This window comes from Desmodus rotundus, chromosome 4 (assembly GCF_022682495.2).
Source record: "Desmodus rotundus isolate HL8 chromosome 4, HLdesRot8A.1, whole genome shotgun sequence".
NCBI classification, from domain to species: Eukaryota; Metazoa; Chordata; class Mammalia; order Chiroptera; family Phyllostomidae; genus Desmodus; species Desmodus rotundus.
Window position 1 is genome coordinate 5,370,236 of NC_071390.1, and position 14,654 is coordinate 5,384,889.

General features: G+C 53.7%; 1 protein-coding gene across 1 annotated transcript in view; it reads left to right on the plus strand.

Moving 5' to 3' along the window:
• The first annotated feature begins 344 nt into the window (after window positions 1-344).
• CPXM2 (carboxypeptidase X, M14 family member 2) overlaps window positions 345-14,654 on the plus strand; it is an 81,802-nt gene continuing 67,492 nt past the window's right edge. Inside the window, exons 1-2 of the mRNA XM_053923335.1 lie at window positions 345-778; window positions 10,734-10,832. Coding sequence (XP_053779310.1) covers window positions 472-778; window positions 10,734-10,832 — 406 coding nt within the window. The 5' untranslated portion in view covers window positions 345-471. The remainder of the gene's footprint in view (window positions 779-10,733; window positions 10,833-14,654) is intronic.

A 14,654-nucleotide genomic window follows, 5' to 3' on the forward strand; every position in this document is an offset into this window, starting at 1 on the left:
TAAGGACCTGTGTGAATTCTTTCTCACCTCTGGTCACCGTTCTGCACCCCGTAAAACCAAAGGGTGGGACACATTTTCCTCCAGATGGGAATTCCTTTGCGTCTCTGGGGAAGCATTGCCCAGCAGGGCAGCTCACGTGTGCGAGTGCCGGTCAGGGAGAAGTTTGGAGACAGTTTTTGGGATGGAGATGACTCCAATACTTGCCTCCCGGGGCCAGCCGCCGCGGAGTTGGCGCAGTTGGTGGGGAAAGGGAGAGAAGAAGGAAGGGCGGGGCCGGCCCCCCTGAACCCGCCCTGCCGCTGGCGGGCCCCTGCCCGCCCTTGGCCCAGCCCGGCCCAGCCTAGCCGGCCGGTCACTCGCGCAGCCAGCCTGCCGCCTCCTGCGCCCTGTGCGCCACGCTGCAGCGTCCAAGCCCACCGCCCGGTGCTCTCGGCCTTAGCGACCCTACCTGGGGCGCAGGGCAGAGGGGGCATGGACCGCCGGGGGGACGCCGCACTGGTGCTGGCCCTTGTGCTCCTGGAGGTGGCGCTGGCCGGGGTGGGGGCTCAGGGAGCAGCCCTAGAGAACCCCGACTACTACGTGCAGGAGATCTGGAGCCAGGAGCACTACTACGCGCGCCCCGAGCCCGAGCCCGAGTCCTTCTCGCCGCCGCTGCCCCCGGGGGCGGGGGAGGAGGCGCGGGAGCTGCGCCCTGCGGAGCCCAGGCCGCCCAAGAAGGCAACCAAGCCCAAGAAAGCTCCCAAGAGGGAGAAGTTGGTTCCGGAGACGCCTCCACCAGGTAAGTAACTTTCTGCGCTGGGGTAGCCCGAGGGGATGTCCGTGGCCGTGAACCTCTCCCAGCACGGCCAGCTGAGTCTTGTCCGTGTGTCTAGGATGAGAGAGACCCAAGACCCTCCTCATCACTGCCCCCGCCCCCGCCTTTCTGGAGAGTGCACTGTGCACCCCGCCGGCCCCTCTGAGCTCACTAGAACTTAAACCTGACAGGCACCCCTTCAGGTGGAGACAGAGCTGTGCAATTGGGAAACCGCCTGGGAGCTGGGCACCTCTTGCTCCAAGTTTGAACTGTGCTGAGCAAAGAATCCTTCTGCCAGACACTCTTCCTTCTCTGTCTAGTTTTAAGTCTTCCTACGGGGCATTTTCTTGAGAGTTAATTTTGGGGTCGGGGATGTGAAGAGTTGGTGTGTTTTGGCACGGTGGCCTTCTGGAGACAGCTCAGCAGCAGGTCTTGACCCAGCCAGGGTCCCCTCAGCCACCTCCCCATCTCCTGCTTTCTCTGGGTCCCTTAAATCCTCTGCCCACTTAGGGGAGCCTCTGCTGGGGAGCCTTGGGCTGCAGCCAGACCCTGGTCCCCGCTGGTGGAGAGGGCAAGCTGAGGACACCGGAAAGGCCCACTGCCCTGGCAGCCTGGGGTGCTGTGTGTTCATCCATCTCTCCATCCTCCTGGAATCCACCCGAAGTTTCTGCCGGCCCTGCCTCGGAGAGTGACTTCCTTTCTGTTTCTTACATTCCCTGTGAAGGGGACTCTCTCTTAGTCAATCCGAATGTTCTTTGCTCAAATTGCAAAGGGCTTCTGCCCTAGTATTTCAGGATTGAGGAGTGGCTTGGTAATGGCCTTCCTTGAAAGGAGATACGTGCCCATGGCACCTTATGCAGCTCCTGGCATGGAAGGAATCACCGTTGTTTGGTTAAATTGTTCATGAAAGTCTGCAGTGCAGGGAGGCAGAGGAAAGGGGTGGAGCTGGGGGTGGGCAGCCCCTTGGCAGGCGCTCTGGGGTTGGAGGGGCTGCCTGCCGTATTTCAGTTTTAGGCAGCTGTGTGAATCAGCAGGCAGTTCTTCGAGCTGTGCAACCCCAAACAGAACCATCTGGAACTCCCAGTATTTTCTGCAGAATTATACAAATTAAGGGTTGGAAAAGCCACAGTGGACTAGGACTGGGAAGAGACGCTCATGTCCACAGAACACCAACCGTGACTCCACTAGGAGCTGCATGTGTCACTGTCTCATTTGATTCTTTAGTGGCCTGAGGGGAGGGCACTCTCGTTACTGTTACAGAGGGGAAGCTCCGACAGCGTGGTCACTTGCTCAGTCATTCACTAGCTTGGGAGGTTTGAAAGCCCTTCTCTTGTGTTTTTCAACACAAGGCCTTTTCTTTTGTTTGGTGGTATAAATCAAATTTGCACGTGTTTTTATTTATTTATATTTATATTTTATTTGCTTACTTTTAGAGAGAGGGGAAGGGAGGGAGAAAGAGAGGGAGAGATAACATCAATTGGTTGCCTCTTGCACGCCCCCAACCAGTGTCCTGGCCCACAACCCAGGCGTTGTGCCCTGACTGGGAATCGAATCTGTGACCTTTTGATTCACAGGCCGGCGTTCGATCCACTGGGCCACATCAGCCAGTGCATGTGTCTTTTTTTGAGTATTTTGTTTTAGTGGAAGACACGTATGTTAGGTACTGGTATTTACTGGGGATGGGGGAGGTGCAGAGTGTGGAAGAAGCCCCAGACTGAGTCTGAGGACGGCACTTAACACCCCAGCCTGGGGCTGGGCCTCAGCTTCCCAGACCTCTCAGCCTCTTCATCTGCAAGTAGGAAGACTGGGCCTGCTACCTCACTGTACTTTGCTAATTGTTCTAGAAGCTTTTCAGTAAAGCCTTCCAAGTGTGCCAAGGCAAGGCAACTATGCTAGTCCTTCTGTGAACCATCCGTTTATTCCACAGGTCTTTACCAAGGACTTGCTCCACACGGGGTGCTGGGCGAGGCCCTGGGGGTAGGATAGCAAGCCAGCTCTGCCCCCGCCCTCCTGGAACGGAAGTTGGGGGACCGAGACAGTAATGGCAGGTGTGCTGAGAGCTGGACTGCTGATCCCCAAACTGACAACAGGTCCTTGAGAATTCCAGACTCAGCTCAGAGGCTGAGCCCAGGGCCTCCCAGGCGGGCTGCCTGCAGGCCTGCCATGTTTCCAGTGGGCTGTGTGGGGCTTGTTAAAGCACCCCAACTATGCCAAGCAAAGTGTGACCCGTACCACAGACTGTCAAATTCTCTCCTTCGCGTGGGGTGTGCTGGGCCAGTGCAATCCTTCACCCTGGACCGCAAGTGGGAGAGACTGGTTTGAGAATGACCTTGACTGGGAGTCGGTGACAGTTCTGTGCAGTTCAGCTGTGTCAGAGAGAAATGGTTTTCTTCCCACTTTACGTGGTGGCTTGATGTATGTGCTGTTTGTGATGTAAGAGACGCGTTCATCTCTGCATTGGACCGTTTCAGAAGCAGGTGTCGTGATATCTTGGAAGGCATTTATTTATAGAGGAAGAGACACATTGGAGTGTTCAGGGTGAATGAGCCTCAGGTCCTGGCTCTGCTGGGTGGGTGGCACACACTACGTGCCAGGCACTATGTAGGCACCGAGGCAGGCGTGAGAGGTTAGACTCAGAGGTGAATAAGAATGTAAGAACACGTATAACTAATTTAAGTCTATCATGTGCCTTGTCTTTGCAGATGATATTTTCCAGATAGTCCTTGTCTTTTTTTCTTTAAGATTTTATTTACTTGTTTTTAGAGAGATGGGAAGGGAGGGAAAAAGATAGGGAGAGAAACATCGATTGGTTGCCTCTCGCATGTCCCCAACTGGGAACCTGGCCTGCAACCCAGGCATGTCCCCTGACCTGGAATCGAACCTGGGACCTTGCAGTTTGCAGGATGATGCCCAACCCACTGAACCACATCAGTCGGGGCCAGGTGGTCCTTGTCTTGCATGAAGGTTGGGCTCAAGGGAAGACAGAAGGCAAATTTCTCAGTGTCAGGGAGTTCTACCTTCATTTCCCAGGAAGGTTGACCTAAGGAGCCAGGGGCCTTGGGACTTGATTGCGGTGTGAGCCTTGGCTGCTCTCTCACACCGCCACAGAGGTTTGCCGTGGACGTCAGCACTGGCGTTGGACAGCCGAATCCTTTGGTTAGCAGAGAGCCTTGCATTTTTCCAGGAGTGGCTGACTGCCACAGAAGTAGCACTCTGATATACTGAGTAGACTTGAATCTTTAAAAACTTTTGTCTTTATTTTGAAATAATTATAGACTCACAGGAAACTGCAAAAAAACAGTGCAGTGAGGTCCTGTGCGCCCGTCACCCAGCTGCCCCCCGTGACAAAGTCTTGAGCACAGGGCTCCTCCACCTGGGCAGTGTTGACACTTTGGGCCGGGCGTGCGCACATGCGCGCTGAGGGGGCTCTCCTGTGCATTGTAGGATGTTTAGCAGCATGCCTGTCCTTGACCTGCTAGATGCCACAGTACCCACCCCCAGTTGTGACAATGTCTGTAGACAGTGCCAGAAGTCCCCGGGGGTTGAGAATCACTGCTATATACAATTTCAAAGCCAGGAATCGGATGTGGTGTTGATACCATTAACCGGATTACATACCCCACATTCCACCAGTGTTTACGTATGCTTGTGTGCGGGCACCTGTGTGCACGTGTTACTGCAGTCCTCTGCGGTTGCCACACATACAGGGGTGTGGAACCCCCACCTCCATCAGGACCCAGAGCTGCGTGACCCTTTTCTGAGACCGAGTGGGACTCAGTGTCACACAGCTTCCCAGGTCCTCACTGTGAACATCACTTCACCCCAGAATTCTAGAACTTGTAGGAAACCAAGAGGTCAGTGAATCTTGTTATCTGCGAGATTCCAGCAGTGGTTTACTCCGTTTCTGCTGACACCCTTCTCCCAACAGGCTCTGCTCATGCCCGGGGAATAGTACTGATGGCCAGAATGTTGTTCCTCATGGGGACCCAGCTTCCTGCTTCTCTCTAATCCCACGTAGCCAGCTGTTTCTAGCAGATTCCAATGTTTTCTAGATGCCCACAGCCGGAACGCTTTGGGATCCAGTGAGTGAGCCTCAGGTCCCCGCTTTTCATCAGCCCAAGGTGAAGAGTAGATAAGGGACCACATTTAGGGCCTGCCAGTGGGCTTGGGGTGTACTTACTTTGCATGTCATCTCCAAGTCGGTGACCTGGGTTTGCGGCCATACTACGTTTAGAGGATACAATAGAACAGAGAAGCAAATCATGGCTCCATAACTCACCATTTCTTCCCCGAGTAGCAGTAGAAACAAGTTAATAAACAAGACTCTGAAGAGGCGATTTGAAGATTTTCTTTTTTGTCTCTCCTCCCTTGTGCCTTGGGTCAGAAGTAGACTAAGTCATGTAGCCTTTACATTTTGGGTTTTTACCTGTTTGTTGCTCTCCTCAAGGATGGTGGGGGTGGTGAAGTGGCTAATGCACTCCTTTGAATATGCGCATTTCCGCATCTCATCTGCAGTCCTGGTCCCCAGTTCCCAGCAGTGGAATTTGCGGAGTGGGCAGCCATCCACATCTGTTTGTATGTCTGTGCCCAGAATCTGAGAGTTTGCATTTTGTGCCGTGTCGTGCCCCAGCCCTCGGGCCGTCACCGAAGACGTTATTTGAGCATGCTCAGTTGTAAACAAAGCCCTTTCTGTGTGTTCCCGGAGCCAGTTTCTGGAAAGAGCTTCCCTCCTCGGCCTTGCTCCGCTCTCTCTCGGGGTGTCCTGCTTCCTGAGGTGTCCTGCTTCCCCAGGCTTTTGGATGGACACGTCTCTCTCTGGGCTGAGGGGTAGGAGAGTGTGCTGGTGAGCTTTTCTGTGTGTATTCTAACAGCAACCTCGGCGCTCTCAGTGTGCATAAACGAGGAACAAGAAATCTCTGTATCACGATACTACATGCTCACTTGAAGAAAATCCAAAGTGTTTTGTCCAGATAAACTCCCTACAACATTCCGAGGGAAAGGATGTTTTATAAAAAAAAGGTTGTTTCATGTACATCAGCAAATAGCTTTCAAGAGAACACCTGTCTTTCCAAAATGTTCTCCAAAGTTAACTGTCCATGCTGGCAGATCCCCCTGCCTGTGCCCGAGGTTCTGGAAGCCAGGCTTGGTGGCTAATGGAGGGGAGTCACTCAGTGTTTGGGGAAGTTGGATTGGAGGCTGCAGTTCTTAGAAATAGTTTTCCATGCACCTTGAGCATCTGTGGCTGCCAGATCTTGCCATGGACGATGCCTTCAGTGCCTGGACAGTGGCAGCCTGGGCCCTGGGGCCTGCACTTTCAAGGGGAGGTCTCTGCTACATGTCCGCAGGGGCCAGGGAGCCTTGCTCTCAGGCTTGGAGTTTCCAGCAACGGCTCTGCCCTCGGTGACCTTCCCAGATCCGCACCACCAGAGCTTCCCCTCTGGGATCATGAGACCCATGAAACTGGGGTGTCTTTGGATGACCTCCTGAAGGGCTGGTGTCTGTAACTGGCCAGCGTCTGGCCCGCTGCTCATTGGGGCCCTATCTGGGACCCGGGCACCTAGGGTGGCTGGAGTGTTACCAAACACCTTCGAATGTTAAGACTCGAATGCCACACAGGTGTTTATGGGCTAGCCAATCTGTACATGGCAGGTGTAGGGTTTGGCAGAGTTTGATCAGGATTCAGAGAGAGCTGGATCAGATCTGGCTCTGCCACCTATGGACACGTGTGACTTCTCCAAGCCTCGGCCTACTCACTGGGACACAGGAATAGTAATGAGCCAGACTTCCCAAGGTGGAGCAAGCTTAGCTGGGGCACCATGCAGCCTCCCAGCCTTTGCGGGGACAGTTCATGGGCACTTTCTGTTCAGGTCCCCAGAGTCCCGGAGGGTCCTGCTCAACCTGCAGCATGGGTTATTGCATTTCCTCCCCTGCGTCCCTGTCCCTTCCCTTCTTCTTGAAATCGCCTCCCACAGACCCTCCTGGACCAAGGCCTTGTCTCAGGCTGTTTCCAGGCGGAACCCAAACTGAGACAGGCAAGTACCAACTGTGCCCCACACAGTCCCCGGCACACCCCGTCTGCTGCTGGTGTGGTCATGGCTCTTTCTTTAAAGAGCTCCTTACTTGGTTGCAAGTTAGGAAGGTGTCTATGGCTACGTAGAGGCTGGGAGTGACTGTCCCTCATGCCCAGGGACCCTGATGGGGACCAAGCCTTCTGCACAAAAGCTGGCCCAGAGGAGGGCAGAGGCTGATGGGGAAGACACAGGTGGAGAAGGTAGGGAGGGCTTTTGATTGATTGGTTGGTTGATTGGTTGATTGACAGGTTGGCTGGCTGGCTGGTTGGTTGGTTGACTTAGGCTAGCCCTGGTGAAAGACTTAGAAAATTGCACTGGCACCCCCATATCTACCCCCAGACTATCCACGGCACTAAGTAGCAGAAGTGAGAGTTTCATTCAGCCACGTAGCCTCCTTTCAGAATTCACCTGGTCCCCAGGGAACCTGTTTCCGAGGGAGCTGGACAGTCTGAGAACGGGGTAAGGACGCAGGCTGTTCCCTCCCCACGTCGTGGCCCTTCTGCTGGCACCCAGTGCAGCACATGTTTGTTCGTAGCCACCACTGTGCAGGGTTTCCGCATCCACCTGCGGAGACCTGCAGGCTCCCACGCGAAGGCTCTCTGCAGGTGTGCATGGGTGCATTTCTGGGGTGCTCCTGAGAGCCCCTTTGCGTGGGGCAAGGCCTCCCTCCTACATGGGAGCTCAGGGCCCTGGGCTGGGCTCTTCACAAGAGGCAGTGCAGAGGCTGTTGGGCTGGAATTTCCTGGGGAAAATGAAAATATGCAGCAAAGAATTTTTCAATTTCTGGGGTTTGCTACTGTAAGCGCCTTGTATAGAGAGGGAAAAAATTGTTTCCTATCAATCAAGAAGCATTCTATTTATCACCGCAGACCAAAATAGAACCTGGGGCCCACATGGGCAATTCCATTTTGCTACTTTTAAGGAATTCAGTTTTGTCACGCAGCCCAGATGGAGATGTTGATTTAATTCTGGCTCCTTCTCTGTATGCTATTTCCACTTTACTCTCTTCTTTCATCTGGACAGACCATATGTTGCCTTTCTTGCTCTACAAGAGGAAGGGGCTGGAAAGGACCAAGAGGTGGAGTCAGACTCCAGCTGTGCCTGGCTCTGTCAGCGACCTTGGGTGGGTCTCTTTCCCTTCCGAGCCTCAGTGTCCCCACCTGCAAAATAACGTTCAGAGTAAGCTTCCCACCCTCCGTGGTCACTTGGCAAGATTGAACGTTATAATCTATGGGAAGATGCCTGGCCAATTGTGAAGCACCCTCCACATGTCGGCTGTTGTCTCTCAGCAGCTGGGACGGTGCTCTGGGATGTGAGGGCCCCACAGTGACATCACTGATGAGAGGATGGAAGCTGTCTTCTGTTGGGGCGCACTGCTCTCGGGCGCTGCCCGAAGTGCTGACACATGCTGCATGTTGTTTGCTCCTTCCCGTCACTGCCACCGAGGCAGGTGCCATGTGTCCTCGTTTTCCTGATGCGGGAACGGGGCACACAGCGGTGGAGTGGGTCCCCGAGGACACACCGTGGTCAGTGCAGCGGCAGACCCTGGACCAGACCCTTAGGTCTGTGCAGCGCCTGGAGCTTCAGAAGGTGGCCAGGCCCTGCCTGGTGTCTATGCCCCTTGGCCACAGCCTTCAGAGCTCCTGACCCCCCACCCCACATGGGGGTCCCCCGGGGAACTGGCCTGTTAGGGTCCTAGCACCTGTGTGCACATCTGGACCTCTCTTGGATCCCCGAGCTGAGTGGAGATGTTTTGGTCGTGGGCGTGGACTGGGGTGTGGGAGGGGAGGCTGTGAGTGTTGCAGGGGCTGGGCTTCTTGACCATCACTCCCCCCGCTGGCCATGGAGCCTGCAGAGAGGTGGCCCTGGCAAAGAGAAGTCACTCAGTGAACGGCCAACTTCTGGGGAGGGTTGGGATGATGGAGCGTTCTTTCCCAGAACGTCAGCTTTCCCTCACGTGTGTGGTAAAACTGCTCCTCCCTTAAAGTCTTATCTTTCTGCCAAATCAGAATCCACGTTGGCCAAAGTTATGGCCTTGGTTTCGGCAAACAGCCAAGGGCTCACAGAAGGAGCCACCTTCGGAGATCACTGCCTGTGACACTTCTATCCACAGAAATGGCACAAATGCCCAGGTGACATCAGGCTGATGTCAGACGCACCCAGCCGGCAGCCTCTCCCCTGGCCTTCCTGGACGGTTGCTTTATTGACGTCCTTGACCTGAGGGGAATGCTTCATTTTGCGACTTCTTAGCCTCTATGAAAAACAAGAGACCCTTCCAGGGGGCATCGCCCACGAGTACGATGGAGGGAAGAGGGCCCTTAGCTGGGCCCAATGTGCCCTTTGAACTTTTTGAAGATTTAAGTTTTTCTTGACAAGTTTTCTTTTCTCCTGTTCGTGATTGTGGAACAATCGTAAATTACTCCATTAATTGGCACAACCCAATTTCGGTATTTCAACTTGCTTTATAAAATCCAGACTAAGTATCTTTCTCCATGGATCTGCCCCTCCTTTTGTTTTTGACTGGTTATTGAGTGACTTCCTTCCTTCCTTCCTTCCTTCCTTCCTTCCTTCCTTCCTTCCTTCCTTCCTTCCTTTCTTCCTTCCTTCCTTCCTTCCTCAAGCTGATTCTCTGCCAGATTCTGGAGACAGAGCAGTGAGCACAACCAGATGCAGTTCTCCCCCATGAACAGGCCACCATGTGTTGCGCATGTGCGGTGGTGCCACTCAGCACAGGTGCACAGAGCTGTGGTGGGCCTGCTGGCACCCCACCCAGGCCCTCTCTCCTGCAGGTGCCCTCCTCCTGCTGCGGCTGGGGTCTTGGCTGTGACAGCTCACAGCTGCCTCCATCTCTGGAGCATTGTCCCCAGAAGGTGACAGCTTCCACTCCCCAACGGGTTGGTCTGTAGCCAGAGCTACCCAGCAGTAGAAAAGCAGCCTCTTGTCCCCAGTGGGGTGGGGGATGGGGGATCTGTGGTGTGCAGGTCCTGCTCCAGAGCTCCCTGAAGGATCAGGCCGAGTTGGAGGTCAGCTGAGAATACAGCCTTTTGAGTTCCTTCCCCTACCCCATCCTGCTCCCTCCTCCCCTTGCCCCTGGGAGCCCTGCCTCAGTAGCTACCTGCACCCGATCCCCTGCATCAGCCTCTGCTTAGGGGCCTCTTGACCTAAGACAGGTGCTGTGGGAGCCATCAGAGGAGCCATGGACTCAGGAGGGGAGTGCAGGAAAGCCTTCTCCAGCTGGGAGTTCAGGCTGATTGGCAGGCTCAGCAGGAGGTAATTAGATGGAGGTGAGGGAAGCACGACAGGAGGAGGAAGAGTAGTACCAAGATCTGGGGGGAGGAAACACCAACTGAAGACTGAGAGGAGGCTGGTGGTCCCTGAGCAGAGGGAGAAGGAGCAGGTGCGGGAGGAAGCTGGAGGGTCCGTGGCACTGGAGCAGGCGGGCTTCCTAGGGTGCCCGGCAGGCCAGGGCTGGGGTGAGGGTGGGTGGGAGAAGCCCTGACAGAGGGAAATGTTAGTTTGGGGGTCAGAAGTCCCAATTCCAGCTCTATATTATCAATTAGACGTGGCCTCACTTCCTGAGTCCCAGGGAGGGTCCAAGGCACAACCACAGAGCCATCTGCAGCCTCAGAATAGGAATGACCCGCATGTGTACATGGTTTGTGTGGGTGGGTTTATTTCCCTGGGTCCTCACAAGACCACATTGCTTCTCCTTTAACCAGGAGCGTCTCAGCGTCCCGGGCATGTCTCTGGGGACAGGGGACACAGAGGTGGGGATGGCCGCTCTGCAGAAGACAGCTGAGTCCTCACCATCCTGGGACGACTGTGACATATGTGGAACAAAGGCATTCCTCTCTGTGTTTCTTTTTTAGGTAAAAATAGCAACAGAAAAGGCGTGAGAGGCAAGAGCTCTGAGAGGGCTGCCAATGATGATCACAGCGTCCCCGTGGCCCATGGTGAAGTCAGAGAGGGTAAGTGAGGCTCCGTGGAGAGCCGAGCCGGATCCCGGGCCACCACCCACTGTCCAGAGCGCTGCAGATTCCCTCTCGGGCTGCCTGGCGTGGGGGTGAGAACCTTGCCAGCCGCTCGCCTGCCACTCTCTGGCAGTAACTCTCAGCCAGGTTTCCCCATCATCTCTGAATGTTGCAGAGCTCCTGGGTCCTTTCCCCTCCGCCCCCACCCCATCTCCCTCACCCCGTCTCCCTCACCCCGTCTCCCTGCAGGCACGATCATTTCCTTTCTCGTGGGGCCTCACGGCTGCTCCAGCTTTGGCTGTGCGAGCTTACCTCCCTGCCAGGCCCAGCGGCCTCCGGGGGCGGAGAGCAAGTCTACTTCCACAGCGTGCGATGCCAGTCTTGGCGTCTTGCTGCCAAGGTGTGAAAATGCTGGTCCTTTAATTACTTACCTACCTTAGGACGGTCGAAGCCATTAGTTCTAGACTCATGGGCAAACTCTGGCCCATGAGTGACAGCCATTACTATTGTTAACTATCACCATTACCAATATTTATCTCTATTACTCAGCGGTTTTCAACGGGTGTGCTGCAAGAATTTTTAAAACATGCAATTCCTGGCTATTTACTCAGGGGCGCTGACCTCTTTTTCCAGAGGTGGTCAAATAAGAAAAAAAAAGACAACAGCCCACACGACAATAGCCACCCTGGTGTGAATGCCCTGTCCTCTGTCCTGAACCATAAATACATGGGTCATATAGTAGAGTTGCATCTCATTGGTCACGTCGCATAATAAGGTTGTGTCTGATTGGTTAATTCTTATATATACAAGTATAGGCACCTGATGTTTAAAAAAGTCACTTTGGGGCAAAAAGGGTAGGTAATTATTAGTATTATTTTATAAGTCAATCAAAATTTTACCTATTTTTTTGGTCAGATCGGCGAAACTAGAATCTATTTTACGGCGTGCGGCCCGATTTTAGGAATTAGTTTCTGTGCCACAGCATGAAAGCAGTTGGGACCTGCCTCTCTAAACTGTGGGGTCTAGGACCCACCTCTGCTAATGCTGGAACGGAAACCATGTGTTGCGCATGTGCACTCTGGGTAGTTGCCTGGCACCGGGCCTCCTGTTCTGACACCTCCCACTGCCCCTCTGAGCATTGTGGATATTATGACTGTCAGTATTGTTATCAGCAGCAGCATTGTCCGTGGTTTACAGACAGGGAGAAGACGCTTGGTGCTGTGAGTCACTTGCCTTGGTTATGCAGCTCGTAAGTGGTGAAGCAGGAATTCAATCCCAAGGTTTTCTGATTCTAGACTTTCTCCTTGGCAGTACCGCTACTTAATGGAAAAAGAGCCGTTCGCAGATTTGCATTTCCAGAAGCAGGACCATTTCAGCTCCCACGGGAGCCCGTGAACTGTGTAACAGAGTTGATAGTCACCAGGGGAATTGCATGTTTCCACAGGCACAGGGTAATGATTTGGGGCTGTGTTTCTAACCAAGAACTCGCCGTCCAAGCAATCCTGCATAGGACTAAGAGTGCATCGTAAAACAGAAAAGGGAGTTCAGCAAAAGTGAACCTCTGGAGTCAGTTAAGAAACTAGAATGACTCTCCGTCTCCGAGTGGGCAGACGTGTCCTGTGCCGTGGCCACCGAGAGGACCACGCATCAGGAGGGTGTGCTGAGGGCCCCTGAGATGCTGGGGCTGCATCGCTGTGTCTCTACATGGGTGGTCATAGGACCCCTCACCATGGGTGGGCCTTGGGCATGGCTTTCTGTCCCCTTGTCCCAGCAGGCTGATAAAACACCAGCTGTTCTTCAAGATCTCAAATGCTAAAGCAGCTTTCAGAGATTTCTCTGGGTTCTTGCTGCCATCAGATCCGGGTCTGAGAATTCTTCTCTATTCTGTTAATTCTTAAGTGCATTTAAACATATTTAAACATATTTTGTCCAAATTCTTTTAAGTGGCTTCAGCAGAAGGATTGGATTGAATTAACATATAGTTCGTCATCACCAGAATTAGAAGTTGTTGAAGCTTTGGGAGGCATTTCAGAAAGATGTTTCAAGGCCCATTTCTCTACACATAGGAACGCGTGCATAAACGCAGGCACAGGAAGGTCTGAACTTGCCTCCTGTGCTGCCACAAGTACACTTCCCCACCCCCACACTGGCCCACTCAAGACTGTTTTCCCTGACCTCGACCTCTGAGCTCTGGCTGAATGGGCTGGGCTCACTGCTCTCAAAGGCAGCCATTATGGCTTGGACTCATTGAGTGCCCTAGAAGGCCTTTGGCCTGGGAAACCACTTTACATTGCTCTTCTGAGAAACCAGAATTGGGGACAACCCCGGAGGGAAGGGAAGCTATGGAGGTGCCTGAAATGCACATATGGAAGGAAGAGAGACAATGGCCAAGGAGGCGCTATTCACGGGCGCAGAGGGCAGAGCGGTGAGGAACGCAGGCCTGGGGCCAGGCGGGGTGCCTGCAGGGTGATGCTGGGCAGCACGGGGCCCAGGGTATACAGCGGGGTCCTCTCGGGAGCCTGTGTTCCTTCTCTTCTCGGCGTCTCCTAAGCTGCACTAGGGGGCCTTGCTGGAGATGTGGCAGAATGACGGGGTTGAGGTGGTGGGTGGAACTAATGCCACCTACATTGTGTGCAAGGTGGCAGGTGGAATATGTCACCTGCGTGTGTCCAAGTGGCAGGTGGAGCAGACATTATTTGCTCTGTTTTCAAGGTGGTGAGAGGTACAGATTTTAACCATACTGAGCTCTGTGAGTGGATGGCCTCGAAGGGCTGTGTCAGAGGTGGATGTCAGCCCTGGGGAACTTTCCCTTTGAGGGAGAGGCTATGTCCCTGGCTGTCTTTATGACCAAGGTGCAATGTCAACTGTGGCCAGGAACCAAAACAGTAACACATCTTGGATGTCGTTCTCTAAAGGTGTATGCATGTGGTCGAATTGTTGGTCTAGGCCTTCACCTCTCCCTCTGTGCACACCCTTACCTGTGCAGCTTCTCAGTTCCCTTCACAAAAGGGGAAATTTCGCCCTGGACTTTGGGCTGGTCCATGTCCCTTGTTGAGGCCAGTAGATTAAGACAGAGTAACAAGGTGAAGTGACAAGATGCCCTCTGGGCCAAGGCGTAAGAGGCTTTGCTTGTTTCCATTAGCTCCTTGTGCCTCTGCCCTTTCTATGGAAAGAATGTGTGCACTGGGCCACGGGGCCAAGGAGGCTGCGAGACGAGTGGAACAGATGGGCCCCAACCTGCAGCCTGGGGTTGGCAGCTGAGCCCAGCTGGTCTGTAGACCCCGAAGAAGTACTTGCTTATTGTGTGCCGCTAAGTGTTCGTGCTTGCTTGTTATGCAGCAGTAGCTGACTAACACAATGAGGATAAAGAAGATCTCATTTTTTAAAAAGAGTGCCTAGTGTTCAATTACAGGCGTGTTCTGGAATTTACCTAACTGCCCGGTGATGGGCAGTTAGGTCATGCCTGGTGTTTTGCTGCTATAAGCAGTGTTGCAGTGAGATGACCCCACGCCCGTGTTCTTGGCTGTGGGTTGACTGCACAGTGATTCCCACCTTGGCATTCAGAGCACAATGTGATTTGACTCCTCTCTGGCCTCCACCTCCCTTTCTCCCCAGCCACACACGGGCTTGTTTCTCACTGTCCTCTGCTGAAGACATGGCCCACGTGTTTCTTCCACAGGAAACTGAATGGGTTTCTTAAGTTGGTGATGCGGAGAACAGCTTTGGGTCACACCCTGCCCTCGAAGGCTGTGAGGCTCTGGGCAAGCTACTACTTCTCTATGCCTCAGTTTCCTTCTCTGGAAAGTGGGGATAATATCC